Genomic DNA, 18,211 nt, shown 5'->3' on the forward strand with positions numbered 1-18,211 from the left:
AATGCTAAAAGCCATTGAGTCCTCAATAGCCTCTTCCTCAGACCTCCCTGTCAACAACATTTCATCCATTGGAATAATGAAATTCCTAGCTACTGTGACAGCAGTAGCATCATTCATCATCACAGAATCATTAACTGTGAGATGACGATTTTGGGATACAAAGGATGGACGCCAAACTTTGGCGTCACTGGTTGTTGTGGGAGCATCATTTAAATTGAAATTATTTGGGCAGGAAGAAGAGGAAGCCATTTTAAGAAGGTTTCAAAGAAAGTCTTACAAAACTAAAGTTTCAGAAAATGAAGGAAGTTGAGTTGAAACAAAGTTGAGTTGAAACGCAGTTGCTCAATCAAGTTTTGCAAAGGCAATATCTATAGACGAAAATGTGGCAACTTTTCAGGATTCCAATATCTTCTCGAATCCCCACATTATCTTTTTCTTTCGCAAGAGTCCAAAACTTCACGTGGCCTCTGATAATGCCTGTCGGCACTTTCGGCGTTTTCAAGTATTATTTTCAAAGCCGATCTTGCTTTACGGATTTCACGGAGCTACTTTTTCAAAAGTATCCCGAGAATCTCGCAATTTTCCTATGGTTAATTTGAAATTCACCGGTTCTATCTATTCATTGTATTTGTGTATAAATGTGTTACTAACGAAATTTTCTTTGCAGAAGACATCCAGTTTTCCCATACAAAATGATGCTATATCTACTTGTTTTTCTTATCATTAAGCACTTAATATGCCTGAGAAGCAAGACTATCTCTGATCATCCATTCAGGAAGCAAGACTATCCCTGATCATGTTTCTGCAAGATCAGGGAATTGTGAAGGCGGCCTTGTGCTCTAATCTCCTGAGGTCCTTCTAGACTAGGAGAATTGAGAGCTTGTTTTCTGCTCCCACCAGCTTCCTTCCTTGATTGATGAGCTGCTTGTCTGCTCCCACCAGCTTCCTTCCCTGATTGCTTACCTTATCTTGCAATCAATATCACAATTTTTTTTGCATTTTTTCTCTTTTTGTAACTCTCTGTTCATAAGAGATTTTATTTCTTTAGAATGAACATCTGAAGAAAGAATCCATGAAGTGATCCTAACTCTGAGAGTTATTTGTTTTTGACAGAGAAAAGAATTGTGATTTTTGCTTTTGCAGGATATAACTAGATCATCAAGCACTACATTTACTGGGCCGATACAAGCTTGAATGATACTTGAGAAAAGTTTCTCCCACCTAAGGATGTAAGCAATACTTGTGTTATTTTATGCTTATATACTTATTTGATATTTTATCTTGAAAGGTAACCAAATGGGGAGATAAGTCCATTCCAAAAGAATGGCTTGTATGTATCCATGAATTATTAATGCAAATTTTACAAATTGCAAGTTGGATACATTGATAATACACTGCACAAATTAAAGTCCCATAAGAACAAAATATGGGTATAGCAGTGATCAATATGATGCACGCCTGTTGCGTAGCAAATGATGTGGATTGAAGTCCCGAAAGGACAATCCCTTGACATGTCAATATTGATATTGTGCACGCCTAATGCGTTGCAAATTGTATGGGTTAAAGTCCCAGAAATTAATTGACATGTATATATATTAATCTGTAGCATGCCTGCAGCATGACAGATATATGGTTCTAAATGTTCCAACTCCCTAAATGGAGATTATCCACGCCCTACTATAACATAACGCTCCATTGGAGGTTATAATCCACATTCTCACATAATAAAAGCCCCCTGCAGTGGCTTGGGTACCCAAAAGCAAAGAAATGCTTATAATTGATGCATGCGCATGCACATGAGAATGGTGGGATCATGAATTGATGAATGACAAATTTTGATTTTGGAGTAGCTACTCAAATCATCAATGGGCTGTGTTGATTGGAACCACGCTCAATTATTAAATGTCGACAATATCATTGGCCAAAATGGAATGAGGCAATTCCATTATAGATGAGAATGAACGTGAAAGAACAAACCCACAGTACGAACCCCAAAATTTGTTAATACTGAAAGTTATACTTGGGTGTTCGGAATAAAAGGGAATATACCTACTTTGTATGACACAATGTTTCTGGCAGAAACAAGGAATGTTGGGTTTTCTCCATATTTACAGATTCAATTGTGCCCCCCCCTTATTGCACATTTACGGAGACCAACATGTTATCTTTAAGGGTTATTAAATGCACAGAGCATATCACCTGAAGTGATTCCCTAAAGATGTATAAATAGCTGGGTTAAAGCTATATAATGTGTCATAAAGTTTAATCCCTTTAAACAAAATCCTTGAAAGGATTGAAATTGCATGAAGCAAGTCCCCGAATGACATGTGCCTGAAGCACAAAATCCGTACTCAATACTAATATGCATAAATTGCCTCAGTGAGTACATTAATATGTTTGCAAACACATTAAAGCTTCTCAAGAGTTCCAGAAATATTTGTCTCGACTGAAAGATCAAGCATTATGCCAACGAGATTATTGCTTATACTAAGAAAGTATTGAAGCATTTTTATGAGGATTATCCGTTGGACACTTTAAGGATTTTCCGGAAGTATATTGGACCGGACATCGTATTTTCCAGATAGAGCTCAACTCCATCACCATCATTTTGGGATGATGTGAGGCATATTTGATGCTATCTAAGCATAACACCATATACGGGCATATTTTTGAGTGAAATTATAAATAGCCCAAGTGTTATTAGATATGCGGACTCTGGAAATCTCTATGGTCGCTTACTGGAAACAGCTAGTCATGAAGTTTTCAGGGGGAGATATTCATCAGGGGGAGCATGGTATTCATAAAGACTTTCATACACTGTACTCTTTTTCCTTCATCAGGTTTTTATCCCACTGGGTTTTTCCTGGTAAGGTTTTAACGAGGCAGGGTCACACGCATGTCACTATACACAGAATTTTATTTTACGCATGGTTATGTACTCTTTTTCCTTCGACCAGTTTTTGTCCCACTGGGTTTTTACTGGCAAGGTTTTTAACGAGACATATTCCATATCCTTTGTGGTCTCCAAGGGGGAGTGTTGTAAATAATAAAGGTGGAGCCCACACGTTATATAGTGGAGCCCACATGTTTGAAGGTTTGCCTATAAGAAGAACACCTTCCCATTGTAATATACATATAGAATGAAAATGAGAAAATCAGTTTTATGTATTCTCACCACCTAAATTCCCTCTCTAATTTCTCTTTTTAGTTTATAACAGTTTGGATAATTGTTAATTTTTTATCCAAATAATGCCCGCGGTTTGACCACTCCTGGTCTGACCAAACAGTATAAAAATCGCGGACTCGAACAATTTTAGCTAAACGAGAGTGGGAGAGAGCTTCAAATTCCTCAGAGTTCCAAAACCTTAAACCCAAATCTCTGAAAACCCTAATTACTATCTGCAAGCCCCTTTCTCTGTGGAATGGGAAAGGGCCAACCAGAGCAACAGCAACCACGGATTTCAGTGAAAGACACAGTGTACAAGCTACAACTCGCTCTCCTCGAAGGCGTCAAGACCCAAGACCACCTTTACTTGGCTGGCTCTATTATCTCTCGCTCCGACTACAATGACGTCGTCACAGAGCGCACCATAGCCAACCTCTGTGGCTACCCTCTCTGCTCCAATGCCTTGCCTTCCGAATCTTCTCGTCCCCGCAAGGGTCACTATCGCATTTCGCTCAAGGAGCACAAGGTCTACGACCTCCACGAGACCTATATGTATTGCTCCTCACGCTGTGTTATCGAAAGCAAGGCTTTTGCTCAGAGTTTGGGCGAGGAGAGGTGCGATATCTTGGATTTTGGAAAGGTTGAAAAGATCTTGAGGGCTTTTGGGGATGTAGGTTTTGATAAAGGTGAAGTGGGTTTCGGGGAGATTGGGGATTTGGGGATTTCTAAGTTGAAGATTGAAGAGAAGGTTGAAACGGGTATTGGGGACTTGGGGATTTCTAGGTTGAAGATTGAAGAAAAGAGTGAAACAGATATAGGGGATTTGGGCGCCATTGGTCCATCTAATGCTATTGAAGGCTATGATTTGGGCGCCGTTGGTCCATCTAATGCTATTGAAGGCTATGTTCCACAGAAAGAGAGGATATCCAAGCCATTGGGTTCCAAAAAGAACAAAGAAGGTATGTGGGCTTGAAATCTTTATATGGGGTCTGTTGTTTTTGTGAATTTCATCAGATTGAATTGTATGTATGTTGAAGAGTCTAATCTAGTGCTTGCTCAGGTTGCTAGAATTCGACTGTTTCTTGGTTGTTGTTTTCTGTTACTGTTGTTAAAGTGATTCAGGAATGTTATATTGTAGGGTCCAAAGGTAAAGATGCGAAGATGAGCAGTGGGATGGATATAATTTTTAATGAGATGGATTTCATGAGTACTATAATCACTAGTGATGAATATAGTGTGTCAAAAATCCCGCCAAGTGTAGGGGAGCCTGATTTTGAAACCAAGTTTAAAAAATCAAAAGGAAAAGTTGGTCTTAACAAGAATGATTCTGTAAAGAAATCCAGACAATCAAAAGGAGGGAAAAATAAGAATGTCAAGAAAGATGATGTTTGCATTCGAGAGGTGCCTTCGACCTCAGATGCTTCACAAACTGTTTTGAATGGAAGCACTAAAGAAGAAAAAGAGGAGTTCATTGTTGAAAAGGCTGAGCAATCAGGTGAGGCCTTGCTAAGATCCTCTCTTAAACCTTCAGGGACAAAGAAACTTAATCGTTCTGTTACTTGGGCTGACGAGATGATTGATAGCACTGGGAGCAGAAACCTTTATGAGGTGAGAGAGATGGAACAGATAATGGAATACTCTGATGCATTTAGCAGTATGCACAAGCCTTCAGTGGAAAATAAAGTTGGTTGCTCTAATACCTGGTTTGATGAGAAGATTGATAGCACGAAGAGTAAAAATATTTGCGAGGTTAGAGAAGTGCAAGATGCTGATGTTTTAGGGAGTTTGGACTTGCAAGAAAATGAGATTTTGGAATCAGCAGAAGCCTGTGCCATGGCATTGAACCAGGCAGCAGAAGCTGTTGCATCTGGAGAATCTGATGTCAGTGTTGCTGGTATGTCATTGTGTGGAAGTGTAGTTAATAGGTAATAAATTACACTTGTTGAATTTGATATGTAATAGTGTTCTTTCTATGTGTCCTTTCAAATATCAGTTTCGGGAGCTGGAATTATTATATTGCCACGTCCAGATGGTTTGGATGAAGAAGAGCCTACTGAGGATGTTGATATGCTTGAACCAGCACAAGCTCCTCTGTGGCCAAGAAAGCCTGGAATTCCATGTTCGGATTTGTTTGACCCTGAGGATTCATGGTTTGATGCTCCACCAGAGGGTTTCAGCGTAACCGTGAGAGTGCATTTCTTTTTACTTCTAGAGGGGGGTGGGTTGATTTAATATCATTGTCAGGCTATTTCTCTGATAATATGCAACCTTTCATATATTTCAGTTATCACCTTTTGCAACAATGTGGAATTCACTCTTTACATGGATAACATCTTCTACATTAGCGTATATATACGGGAGGGATGAAAGTTTTCATGAAGAATTTCTCTCAGTTAATGGGAGAGAATATCCTCCTAAGATTGTCTTGGCTGGTGGTCGCTCTTCTGAAATCAAGAAAACTCTGGACGAATCTTTTGCTCGGGCTCTACCAGGAGTTGTTTCCGAACTCAGGCTTCCAACACCAATATCTAGTTTAGAGCAAGGAATGGTATTGATTTTGAATCTTTTTGTGTTTTGTTTAAATTGTGATGAAAATATTATATGAACGGACTTTCATTAGTTTGTCCCTTCTAGTCAAATATAAAAGATGCTGGTTTGTTGTATAGAATTCTAGTAGCATCCTTTTTATAACCCGCAATTGAAAATATATGTTAGTACTTATTTACGGTGGCTCTTGATGTGAGATAAACCAGGGTTATCATAACGCCTTGACATGTGCATAATGATTACCATGTTGGTTGTTTTCACACCTGTGATTTCAGTGTGACATGATTATGATAACTTATTTTTAATTTTGTATAAACATAATTCATTGTTTAGTATCATGATTCTGTTATGAACCTGTTTAATTGAATTATTTATTGTTTGGAAGCTGTCACTGAGAGGTTTCTGTACAGGGCCGCATGTTGAATACGATATCCTTTACTGATGCGATACCAGCATTCAGAATGAAACAGTGGCAAGTGATTGTTCTTCTTTTCCTCGAGGGTCTCTCTGTTTGTAGGATCCCTGCACTCACTCCTCACATGACAAATAGAAGGATGCTGTTTTACAAGGTGAGGCTGAACACTCTTTTCTTTCTCATTAACTTATTTGTTTACAATGAGAATAAGATGGAGGTAAGCTGTCTTGGATTTTCTTATCGGCTAAATGTAAGGATGCATAGACTAATGATAAATTAATAATGATGTTAGTGCCGATGATCATGTTGTCCAGTAATTAACATACTAAATTTCGGATTTTGAATTTTATATACTGGATAGTCGGGGGCTTTTTTAAACAAAAACCTTAAGCTGTACTTGCGATTTTGGTTTTGGCTAAATAGGTGCTGGAGAACACCCAGATAAGTGCAGAACAGTACGAGCTTATGAAGGATCTCATAATACCCCTTGGCCGAGCACCCCAATTCTCAGCTCAGAGTGGTGCCTAATGCCAAGGAACATTGACTTCAAACGGTGTCAGCCTGCATGCCATATACTAGGCCTAAAGCTGTCGTTGACGCGTGCAGCCGGAAGAAAGACTTGAATGCTGAAGCTTTGTACATGTCTCTTGCAGCCAGAAGAAAGACTTGGAAGTCTGAAGCTTTGTACATTTTTTCTGAATATTTAAAGGAACAAAAAATGTATAAAACTGAGAGATTTTCACATACTGAATTATTTAAATGTGTCATTATTGTGGGTCAAATTGTTGAAGGATTAGGATAAGGAGTTAATATGACAGCACGACTTTGTGCTAGCCACAATCTTATTAGTCTTGATTTGTTCATTAAGTTTGACTATTAGGCATCCAATTAGTGTCTTTGTTCAGATTCAGACACGTTGTTGGTCTGAAAGTTGGAAATTTTGGTTGTTATTATGAGTGGTTATCAATTCATGAGATCTGCTTAAGGTTAGGCCTCTTCTTTTAGCGGCAAAAGGTGTTGTGGCATATTCGCATGTTGGATTTTCACTCTGGGCGCTCCTCCTTGACAACAAGGGCACCCTCCACAAAAAGACAGATATGCCCACCCAAAAAAGACATTATCCGGCGTTAGGTCTGTCTGATAAAAAATAGGGTAGAATTTTTCTGGGATTTGGACCTTTTATGTTTTATTTCTTTCTGTTATGCCAAAAAGTTATATATATATATATATATAAAATTTTTTTAAGAACAAAAAGTAATTGATTAATGTGAAGCAAAACCAGCTTGTGAAAATGTGGGTGCCCTTATGCAAAAGGTGCCAAAATCAATAGCTTTTACAATTTGTTACTTTCCTGCCTTTTTAAAACTGTGTGAGAGTTAGTTCAGTTAGCAAGGGTATTGAGTTGGTTCTCTTATATTCAAGTTGGTGTTTCTTTTGATAGATTATATTAATTTAAACTATCACTGATTTAAAAAAATAATAATAATAATGATAAGAGAGAGTCTAAGAGCTTTTTAACATTTTTGTATAAAGTAGTTACGAGTATTTATCCTTACAGCTGAAGTTTTGTGTTCAATTATTTATCTTATATATTAAAAAAAAACTTTAAAAAAAGAGGAAATTTAAAAGAAAGTTTGAATGGTCAAAAAAGCAAGGCACAGGCTTCTTATTTATGAGATTTTATATTTCTTATTTTAAAAACTGTATTAATATTTAATGTAAATAAATTATTAATAACTTGAAAAATATTGAGCCAATAAGAAAGGGTCCTTCTTTGACTGTCCCCAGCGCATCACAGCACCACCACACAAAAAAAGCAAAAATAAACAAAACACACAAATCCAAAAGAGGAAACAGACCTAGATCCTCTCTGATCATGGATCTACGCCTCTGATTCTACAAGACGGGCTTAGTTTTTCAGATGATCCCGCCTTGAGCTTTGCCAATTATTGCTTAATCGGTACAATTTTCTTCCTCTGAGTATCTTCTCCTATAAAGCTCCTTTTTTATCTTTCCTTTTTTGGGTTTTTTCTGTGATATATTTGGTGGTTTTTGTTGGTTTCGTTTTGGGTATTTGGATCGGCTTGTTTTGGTATTCAGGATTAAGTGTCTGAACTCCCCTTTTCTCTATTTTTTATTATTATTTATAAATAAATGTTTTTTTTTTTTGGGTGGTAGGGAGAGAATGATTATGACTGGATATTCAGGTAGTTCATTGGCTATTCTTGTGTGAATTTTGGGTTGTATTTTTTGGCTTTAATTGTTGGATCTCGGGTTTCATGTTAATATGTTTATGGGTATGTATAGAAGGTCAAAGATTTGCCTTTTATTTGCTTCATCTCATTTGTGGGGTTCATTTATTGTTCTTTTTTGTGCTGTACATAAAATTTCCGTTGTGGCCTGTGTTTACAAATTTTTATTTCTTCCTGTATTTATCTATTTTCTGGTAAATATGAGTTTAATTTTCAGCTAAGCTGAGTTGATCGGCTACAAATTTCCTGTTTTCTATATTTCAAAAAACTTTACGTAGCTCTTAGCATGGATTGTGGATAATGGGTAAAGAAATGCTACTCAGATTGTACATGTTGCAGTTTCATAGTCGCAATTTTAACTATCACTGCTTAATTGATTGCAGTAGGTTGATGGTTGGTTTAATCAGGGAAAAACAATAAAGAGAGCAGAACAGATTTGCAACGAATGGCTTCAGTGGGTGTAGCACCTACTTCAGGTCTGAGAGAACCCAGTGGTCATGCTGTTGGTGTGGATAAGCTGCCAGAGGAGATGAATGACATGAAAATTAGGGATGACAAAGTATGTAAGCCATTGGTTAAGTGTTTATCATAGTCTTTTCTCCTTGCAGTTTATTTTTTATTTTTTGGATTATTAATTGTCTGCTATTGAATAGTCATGGTCTGCCTCACTGATGCAGGAAATGGAAGCCACAGTCGTTGATGGTAACGGAACAGAGACAGGCCATATAATCGTGACAACTATTGGTGGTAGAAATGGCCAGCCAAAGCAGGTATATTGTTTCTCCTGTGCACATTAGTCTCCAGTCGATGTAGACACTGATATTTTCTTTCCCCAGTTTATTTAATTGCAACTCTAACGGAGTGTTGTATCTTTTGTAATATTAGACAATTAGTTACATGGCTGAGCGTGTTGTCGGGCATGGATCATTTGGAGTTGTGTTCCAAGTAAGATTCTAGTCTTTTGCTTTATAATTCACTGTTGAAAATGTACGGCCCTTCAAATCAGTAGCAGTTTTCCTGTTGTTGAATTCTAATTTTTTATGTGTATAGGCAAAGTGCTTAGAGACTGGTGAAACTGTGGCCATAAAGAAGGTTCTGCAAGACAAGAGGTACAAGAACCGGGAGCTGCAAACTATGCGTCTTCTTGACCACCCAAATGTTGTTTCTTTGAAGCATTGCTTCTTTTCAACGACTGAAAAGGATGAACTTTATCTTAACCTGGTACTTGAGTATGTTCCTGAAACAGTTCATCGTGTAATTAAACACTATAACAAGTTGAACCAACGGATGCCTCTGATATATGTTAAACTCTACACATACCAGGTATGATGTCAATGAAAGAATTTCATGTCTGCCTTTTCTTTTTTCCTTTGTGTTAGTTGCATTTGAAGAATATGGTGAAGAATATGGTGATATTTTCTATGTTTCAACATTTTTTCCTTTTTAGAAGACAATTTTACATCAATTGAGCAGTTTGTTGTATACTTTAAATATAGATTAAGAATTCAACTGTTAGACTAAGGTCTTACTCCATGAGTCCAAGGCTTAGGCTAATTGAGTCTTAGAATTGTGCCTCAAAGCATGTTGTTTGTTCCCTGCCCTTGAGGGTTTATGTTTTTGTTAGCTGAGATTTGCCTCATTTCATCCATATTTGGCAGATCTTTAGGGCCTTATCCTACATTCATCGCTGCATTGGAGTGTGTCATCGGGACATTAAGCCTCAAAATCTTCTGGTATGTACTTTGATTCTCTTATCCCTATATGCCTATTAATATGTAGTTAACCATATGGTTGTGTGCAGCACTGCCTTCCTCTGTGTGTGTGTGTGTGTGTGTGTGTGTGGAGGGATGGGAGTGGTTATGAAGTAAATAAAACAGCAAAGGTTTGAAATTTGGTTCATATTTTTTGCAGGTGAATCCGCATACCCACCAAGTAAAATTGTGTGACTTTGGAAGTGCCAAAGTTTTGGTATGCTTTGTTTTGTTGTTGTCCTTTTCTTCCAATTATACTCATATTGGCTTTTGCTTCATTGGCGTATATTCTTATACTGTATTATTATTGAGCAGGTAAAAGGAGAGCCAAATATATCTTATATCTGCTCTAGATACTATAGAGCACCAGAACTCATATTTGGAGCAACTGAGTATACTACAGCTATTGATGTCTGGTCTGTTGGATGTGTTCTTGCTGAGCTATTGCTTGGACAGGTACATGCTTTGCTCAATTGCATTTTCTGAAATATATGTTTTGTACAATTCTAATAGAAAGGAATTTTCTATTGCATCAGCCTCTGTTTCCCGGTGAGAGTGGAGTTGACCAGCTTGTGGAGATTATCAAGGTAAGTTTAACATCTTTATCAGTTCAATACAAGTTACATATTTAATCTTAGATATCAATGAATAGGGATAAAAGGATTGTTTAGATGCTTGCGTTGGACATGCATTACTCTCTGTACTTGGTGAAAATATGGCATCTTGAACTTCAATCTTTTATCGTGTGGTGATTCACTACTTGCGTTTTCTCTTGGTAGGTTTTGGGCACTCCAACAAGGGAGGAAATCAAATGCATGAATCCTAACTATACGGAGTTCAAGTTCCCTCAAATCAAAGCTCACCCGTGGCACAAGGTATTATGAAGGAAGATATTAATGTATCATTTTATATTTCTTAAACCAGACAGCATATTTATATCTGTTATTTCCTTAGATATTCCACAAGCGTATGCCTCCAGAAGCTGTTGATCTGGTTTCAAGACTGCTGCAATACTCTCCGAACTTGCGGTGCACAGCTGTGAGTACAGGAGTTTTTTAATGTCAACATTGTTCATTCTTTCCAATTTTTCCCTTTTTTTCTTTTTACATTAAGAAAATTTCATTATGTGCTAGTAATAGAAAATTCAGTTAATTTTTTATATTCCCATTATCTTCATTTTGTTGATTTTTCAAACATGTTTCTATTTCTAACGCAGCTGGATGCCTTGACCCACCCCTTTTTTGATGAGCTTCGTGACCTGAACACCCGCCTGCCGAATGGACGTTTCCTTCCACCTTTATTTAACTTTAAATCTCACGGTATGATGCTGTTCTGAGAGACAATTTCTTTTTTCTTCCTCTAAGCTTTGTATCAAAGTTCTCACTCTTGGTCTATCAATCAGAATTAAAGGGGGTGCCTGTGGAGATTTTGATGAAATTGATCCCAGAGCATGCGAGAAAGCAAGTCCCTTTCTTGGCATCTGATTAGTTTGTGAGATGTGAGAAACCTCAAGTGTGGTCCCATATGGAAGCTATGTGTTCTCCTGGCCTGCTATTTGTCTCCATTATATTTAATGTACCTCAATGTATGACCTTGTTTTGTAATAGCAGATTTAGATGTATTCTATTGAATCTTGTATTGTCCAAACCTCAATGGGTATTATGATTGCCTTATCCCTGTATCCCCAGATTGTAACATCACATAGAAGACAAACAGCAGCATTTATCTAAATGTTTATCTGTATTTGTATTTCTAGAAGACAGACCAATGTTCTCTGGTTTCGTATTTCCAATGTAATCTAGTTGTTTGGCAGATAGTTTATTGAAGGCTACTTTCCTCTCATTGTAGTAGGAAAAAAGCAGTTCCCATAGATTCTAAGTTGAAATCATTTGTGTCAACCTCAGCCTATGCAATTTTTAGACAATTCTGTCAAAGTGATGGATATCTCTCAACAATAAACCTTCCAATCCAAGTATTGGTTTTCTTGATTCCATCAAAGTGATGAGCCGGAATTTGGTTCAAGATGGCTTATATAGTCATCCAAGTGGGTAATGCCAATGAAGCTTTTACATCACGGAAGAAAAATCAACTTACCCCTCCTTTAATAATCAACTTACCCCTCTTTTAATATCGCTTGTGAAAAAAAAATCCTACAAATTTAACTGAACTTTTTTTTTTTTTCCTTTTTCTGTTTCTAGGTCACCAATTAAACTCCAAAAAACAAAGAAAGATTCAATGTTTCATATTAATTTTTTGTTTTTTATCTCTACCATTGAAAGCAAGCAGGATTTCTTCTAAGAGAAAAAAAAAAAAAAAAAGTTTACTGAATCCACTTATCACAGTAAACAGTTAAAACTGAAGAACTCTTCTGTCAGCCGGAAGGCCCAAAACCTATAAATAGTTAGAAACCTCGAATTCGATAAAAAGAGAGAGAGAGTTGCAATGCCGTTGGGGAAGTATTACTGCGAATACTGTGACAAGGAATTCCAAGACACCCCATCCGCGAGGCGACGCCATCTTCAAGGTCTCCAACACCTCAGAGCCAAAGCTCAATGGTACGACTCCTTCAAAGGTACATAAATACAACCATTATCTTCTGCTTTTGAGCTTTTCTTTAAGTAATTTTCCTTTGCTTTCTCAGCTACCAAGCATCCCTTTATGCATTTCTATGTATAATCACAACTCTGTTTGCCGTTGATTGCAGATCCCAGTCATGCTTATACGGAGGGCTTGACAAAAGGAGTTTGCAACCGCTTTGTAAAAACGGTATCGCTTTCTCCTTATCGCATTTTCATTGATTACCCAAGTGATTTCACTACTACTACTATAATGGGTTGGATCCAGATTTTGATTTTTTCTTTAATCAACCCAATTAATTTGGTCAGGTGTTGTCTCTGTTGAATAATGTGTTGGAGGCAGAGTTTGCTTGGATAGTATACTTGGTTTTGAATTGATTTTGGCTTTGGATTTATATGTTTTGGTTTCTTGTTTATTGTCAATTTCTTTTTCTTTGGCATGGATTGTAGGGATTTTGCCCATACGGGGATTCTTGTAGATATCTTCATCCCAAGAACAATCAGCAGAATATGGTTACTCAAGGGGCACTAGGTAAAGATACCTGAAATTGAAAACAATGCCTCTTGTGTTTTTTTTTTTTTTCTTAATGTGAGGGAGAAGGAATTAAATATGTTTTCAGTATCTAATTCAAGAGTTGGAATGTGTTGACAGGTTTGATTGATAATAATCAGTCTTCAACTTTTCAAGAGAACCAGTTGGTGGGGGGCAGCTCTTTGCCAGGTAACTATGTTGCTTTAGACTTGAGACGGTAGGTGACCATTGCTGTCTTAGTTTTTGTTTTTAACAGAATTTATTTCTTCCTTTTGATTCACAGATGTGGTGGTCAGAGATAGCATGGGAATGTCATGGGGCAATCTACCTCCATCTCTAATGCCTCCTCCAGAGGGTGGATATCTGCCGCTTCCTTTTGTGGACTGGGGATAAGTCCTCTATGTCTTTCGGACGCCATTTATCTAGGGCTTCTGCTACCGATACAGATCCTTATCTAGTTCCTGATTTCTTTCGTTTGATCTAGTTGACATGTAACATGTTACTAGTAAAGTTGTATGATGAGATATGGATTGTCATCAAGGCTTGTAGGCTTGTAGCTTGTGGTTTATAGTATTGACTAAAACATTTCCTTCATATAATTCTTCTACTAAAGAGAATGTGTTGTGTCTTGTGCTATAAAGTTCATTTTTTCACTCACATGGATGGCAAGCTGCTTGTTTTGTCTGAATTGTCCGACTGTTTATGCTCTAAACTTTTGGAATGCCAAATAATATTTAGAGAATGCTAAACCCTAAACCCTAAACTCTCTCCTTTTCTCATCCTGCTATTTGTTGTGCTTGTAGTGTTTGCCATATTTTTGTTTCAAAATAAACACTATGGTTCCACAAAACACAAACATTTGCACATAGCATCTCGAAAATCAAATTGGTCATGGCCACCATATTATGCACCCAAAAAATTGCCACTACCTTTGACGCCGGCCGGCTACCCTAAGAGTCGATCTTATAAAAAAATCAACGTCTCTACAACCACATTTCCCTGTTGGGTTCCCGGAGAATCATTCCAAGCTGCAGGTTTACAATGTGTTGTCATTTGGTGCTGTGGGAAATGGTGTCAAAGACGACACTCAAGCTTTCAAGAACACTTCGAACGCTGGTTGCCAAGATCAAATCAGTACTTCATCTGCTGTACAACACATGTATTTCTTGTTCCTTAGAAATTTTCGTTCATGATACAACTCATCATTTTCATAGGGCCTTGTAAGTCCAAGCTTGTGTTTCAACTTTTAGGTAATTAATTATATTTATGTTGGCACATGCATTAAATTAATTATCATGTTACTAGTTATTTAAATGTATAAATATATGTGTGTGTGAGCGCTCATAATTCCATATAATTTAGGGTGATTTTATTTGCACCCCATTTTTTGTTCTTTTCATCCTATACTAATTTCAAACATGAATAACCTATTTTATCCTCGTACATAATTACGGTTAAGGATAAAAAAATTTAAAATAGAAATTAAATTTGCTCACTACACCCCACATAAGTTTCTGCGACCCTTGTTAGACTTTTTTCTCAAACCATCATGTTCCTACAATCCTAACAAGGTTTATACGCTTATATTGGTGAAAACATATCTAGTATTTATTCATGAAGGCTGAGACTGAAGTTAGGGAGGCTTCAAATGAGGTATGAGTTTATTTTTTTGGTGTTTTTTAAGTTTAGGGTTGCATGGTGGTCTCTGGTTACGTGCAACATACCAGTACTGAATGTGATAGAAAATTTCGGTGGCATGCCACTAAAACATTGAACCTATTTCAGTTGTATTTGACCGACCATTAGCTTAAGATGCGGTGGAAATCCACCGTAATGTGGAATGGGTTTTGGTGACGTATGACCGACTTTTACCTATCATTTAGTGGCAACGAACCAAAATATATTTGTTTTTTTAGTAAATTATTGTCGACCACAAATTTAATACAAGCTATTTTGACCTTACTCCTATTGAAGGAACAAAAACAAGGTGACATCGCTACTAAAGGCAATAATGTTAGAACATAATGTGTAATGGACTATAATGATTCATTTACAACTTATTCAATAATAATCTTGAGTACCTTTTTTTTGTCTGAAATCCTTTTTAGTATCATTAACGTGGCATTAATGTTTCAAATTTTTACTTCAAATAACATGAGTTTAATGTGTAGATATTCAGAGGTAGAGATGCATTAATTAGATGGGCTCATGCACAAGGAAAAATGAATAATATCATAATTGTAATTACAAGGTCTGATTCTGGAGGTGAGGGCAAGAGGAGACCTCGAGTAATACTTGCTTGTGAAAGGAGTGGTAAATATAGGTCTTGCAGTCTAGTGAAACAACTAGTGTAAGGTTGGATGCAAATGGTGATATGAAAAAGTATTTTAAGGACACTAGTACCAAGAAATGTGGATGCCCATTCTTGTTAAAAGGTGTCAATATTGGTGATGAGGATGATTGGAAGTTGGAGGTGGTTTGCGGAGTACATAACAATGTTGTTTCAGAATATCTTTAAGGTCATTCATTTGTGGGGCAACTTTCTGAAGAGTAGACTACCATTGAAAAACATAAACGAATTCGGTAGTCTACTACTGAAAAATGGAAACAAATTCGGTGGATTACCACTGAAACAATGCAATGATTTCCGTGGTAATCCACCGAAAGCAACATCTAACTATACATCCATTTTACGATGGGGTGGGTTTATGATGGAATGAGATTGCCTGATGGGTTTGAAATGGGATGGGGTTTGCGATGGGGTGTGTTTGCAATGGGATGGGGTTTGTAATGGAGTGTGTTTGCAATGGAATAGAGTTTGCGATAGGGTGGGGTTTGCTATGGGGTGTGTTTGCAATGGGATGGGGTTTGTAATGGAGTGTGTTTGCAATGGAATAGAGTTTGCGATAGGGTGGGGTTTGCTATGGGATGGGATATACAGTTGAGCCTAATGGGGTTTACACAAAAAGTTTGAGATGAGGATAATGAGGGCAATTTAGGAAGAAATATGAGGTTGCGGTGTAGGGAGTAATTTTAAAATTTACTAAAATTGAATGGGGTGTAAAGAGAATGTGGGGTGAAAAAAGCAAATAATGAGGTGCAAATAAAATCACCCTATAATTTAATGGATGAGATTAGATTGATGGAACTCTTATGCCTCTGGATGGACCCAAACAATGGCCCCAAAACACTAACAAGCAAGACTGGCTGCTCTTCAAATGAGTCAATGGAATGCTAAGGAAAAGTTGAAAGATGGCGTTGCCATTGGATTTGAACATATCTTTGTATCACAAGCTAGAGATGATATCATAGAGAAATGGAGGAAAGGTTACCGAAGACGAAGAAGATGGTTGGGTTGGGTCGGATTGTGCGCGGAGAGAAAGAGAATGAGTCTCTCTAAACTTGGTTTAGGATATTATGAACAATGACATCCCCATCCTTATTTAAGGAGGGAAGAAGTGGAGGAAGCGGGGAAGAGATGTGGGCCCCCTGGGGCTCTATCCAAGAGAATCTAAAGGCGTAAGAAATTGACAAGCTCAATGCCCAATAGGCCTCATCATTTGGCCTACGGACTCATGGGCCAATGGGGGCCCGCCCGGCCCATCGAAAAAAAGCCTAATCCTGCTCGGTCCGTTATGGGCTTTGAGATGGCCCGGCCAGCCTTGGGTCGGGTTAGGCTTGGGCTTGGGTGTCTGAAGCCCGACCAAGCCCAATTAAGCCCAAGAAAGCCCAACCCAGCCAGCCCACAAAAGCTCGGCTCGTTAGCCCCGCATACATATATAATTATGTATAAATAAGAGTTTAGGCTTATGATTATATCACTTAAATCACATATATAATTTGTTTCATTTCATTTACTTTTCTTTACTCATTCCTAGTTTATAATTGGATGATCAGCACATTAATTTGTGTCAATTATTAATTCAACAATTATATTATATATAAAAATAAGATGAACAACATATCACATCACCAAATATAATCATATCACGAAACATAATCGTACCACCAAATATAATCATGCTTTTCTTGAACACATCACCAAATATTTGCATATTTATTCATACCATCCTTTAAAAAAATATTTTTTGATACTTATTATTTTTTAAAATTATTTCTTAAAATGTATTACGATCTAATTATGTAATAACCTCAAAAATAATACTTGGTTTTATTATTTTGTGGAAAATGTTATAAGTTGTGTGACTTTATTGAGTGTTTTATGAATTTGGTTTGATGTGAAAATATTGGAATTAAGTGAGTTTAATCTCAACTTTGGACTAAAATGCCCTTATGATTAAGTTTATGATTTTTTTTGAATGAAGTAGGGCCCGTTTAGGCCCGGCCCCATGGGCTTTCTCAAGCCCGGCTCATGGGTTAGGCTTGGGGTTTGAATTTTCTAAAAAAACCCGGCCCAGCCATTGACGAGCCCTAATGCCCAAAGCCCAAAGCCAAAATTCCAAAAGAGACCACTCATTTAACGTGAAGTTATAATAGAGGGTCATAGCAGATAATAAAGGGTTAATAATATTTCCTAAAAAATAAAATATCAACCATGTTGTTCACTCATATTATAACATGAACATGTGTACAAGTTATATCACGTGACAGTACTACATGTGTACAAGTTATGTTCCAAACTTTTTTTTGTTTTGTTTTGAGAATTAGCGATAGATACATTGCATTGGGGAGAGGGGCACTTAACTTGGGATTCGAACAGGTGACCAAGTGGGGGAAGGGGGAGGGACCTCACCACTAAGGTAAACCCCTCGTTCTATATTCCAAACTTTTTAATAACTAAATATAAATATATACACAGAATAAATAAACAACGTTGGAAAGGAAAACAATGCATCAACATTTTATTAGAGTAATTATTACTAGAGTATGGTCATGTGATAAATCATTTACATATTATCATATAAATAAATATTTAAAGAAAAGAATATTTACTAATATTGTATATTAAAAT

General features: G+C 37.1%; 3 protein-coding genes across 6 annotated transcripts; all 3 read left to right on the forward strand.

The window, feature by feature from the left end:
* Window positions 1-3,263: 3,263 nt before the first annotated feature.
* On the forward strand, window positions 3,264-7,032 carry LOC117631325 (putative RNA polymerase II subunit B1 CTD phosphatase RPAP2 homolog). Its single transcript, XM_034364409.1, has 6 exons — window positions 3,264-4,125; window positions 4,305-5,060; window positions 5,160-5,350; window positions 5,451-5,714; window positions 6,124-6,282; window positions 6,552-7,032. Exons 1-6 carry the CDS (start codon window positions 3,423-3,425, stop codon window positions 6,654-6,656), a joined length of 2,178 nt encoding a protein of 725 aa, XP_034220300.1. The 5' UTR covers window positions 3,264-3,422; the 3' UTR covers window positions 6,657-7,032.
* Window positions 7,033-7,895: 863 nt separating this feature from the next.
* On the forward strand, window positions 7,896-12,001 carry LOC117629975 (shaggy-related protein kinase alpha). 4 transcript variants are annotated; one of them, XM_034362662.1, is made up of 13 exons: window positions 7,896-8,088; window positions 8,764-8,939; window positions 9,058-9,150; window positions 9,266-9,325; window positions 9,431-9,703; window positions 10,039-10,113; window positions 10,292-10,348; window positions 10,447-10,587; window positions 10,668-10,718; window positions 10,911-11,006; window positions 11,086-11,169; window positions 11,348-11,450; window positions 11,534-12,001. In XM_034362662.1, the coding sequence occupies exons 2-13, from the start codon at window positions 8,826-8,828 to the stop codon at window positions 11,617-11,619; spliced, it is 1,233 nt and encodes a 410-aa protein (XP_034218553.1). In that variant the 5' UTR covers window positions 7,896-8,088; window positions 8,764-8,825; the 3' UTR covers window positions 11,620-12,001. The 4 variants fall into 4 exon arrangements, with proteins under 4 accessions (XP_034218553.1, XP_034218554.1, XP_034218555.1 ...); XM_034362663.1 differs by having other exon boundaries at window positions 8,767-8,939; XM_034362664.1 differs by having other exon boundaries at window positions 8,788-8,939.
* Window positions 12,002-12,517: 516 nt separating this feature from the next.
* On the forward strand, window positions 12,518-13,896 carry LOC117632125 (zinc finger CCCH domain-containing protein 3). The gene is made up of 5 exons (XM_034365530.1): window positions 12,518-12,703; window positions 12,836-12,897; window positions 13,158-13,239; window positions 13,360-13,428; window positions 13,523-13,896. Exons 1-5 carry the CDS (start codon window positions 12,574-12,576, stop codon window positions 13,630-13,632), a joined length of 453 nt encoding a protein of 150 aa, XP_034221421.1. The 5' UTR covers window positions 12,518-12,573; the 3' UTR covers window positions 13,633-13,896.
* The last annotated feature ends 4,315 nt before the right edge of the window (window positions 13,897-18,211 follow it).

The sequence above is a fragment of the Prunus dulcis genome, chromosome 6 (genome assembly GCF_902201215.1).
Source record: "Prunus dulcis chromosome 6, ALMONDv2, whole genome shotgun sequence".
NCBI lineage: Eukaryota > Viridiplantae > Streptophyta > Magnoliopsida > Rosales > Rosaceae > Prunus > Prunus dulcis.

Bases quoted from the DNA above. Each gene is read 5' to 3' on its own strand.
- LOC117631325 (XM_034364409.1), top strand. From the start codon at position 3,423: ATGGGAAAGGGCCAACCAGAGCAACAGCAACCACGGATTTCAGTGAAA. The intron at 5,351-5,450 runs GTGAGAGTGCAT...CATATATTTCAG, and splicing joins CAGAGGGTTTCAGCGTAACC to TTATCACCTTTTGCAACAAT. The intron at 5,715-6,123 runs GTATTGATTTTG...GTTTCTGTACAG, and splicing joins CTAGTTTAGAGCAAGGAATG to GGCCGCATGTTGAATACGAT.
- LOC117629975 (XM_034362661.1), top strand. From the start codon at position 8,314: ATGATTATGACTGGATATTCAG. The intron at 8,336-8,787 runs GTAGTTCATTGG...TGGTTTAATCAG, and splicing joins GATTATGACTGGATATTCAG to GGAAAAACAATAAAGAGAGC. The intron at 8,940-9,057 runs GTATGTAAGCCA...TCACTGATGCAG, and splicing joins TGAAAATTAGGGATGACAAA to GAAATGGAAGCCACAGTCGT.
- LOC117632125 (XM_034365530.1), top strand. From the start codon at position 12,574: ATGCCGTTGGGGAAGTATTACTGCGAATACTGTGACAAGGAATTCCAA. The intron at 12,704-12,835 runs GTACATAAATAC...CGTTGATTGCAG, and splicing joins ATGGTACGACTCCTTCAAAG to ATCCCAGTCATGCTTATACG. The intron at 12,898-13,157 runs GTATCGCTTTCT...CATGGATTGTAG, and splicing joins GCAACCGCTTTGTAAAAACG to GGATTTTGCCCATACGGGGA.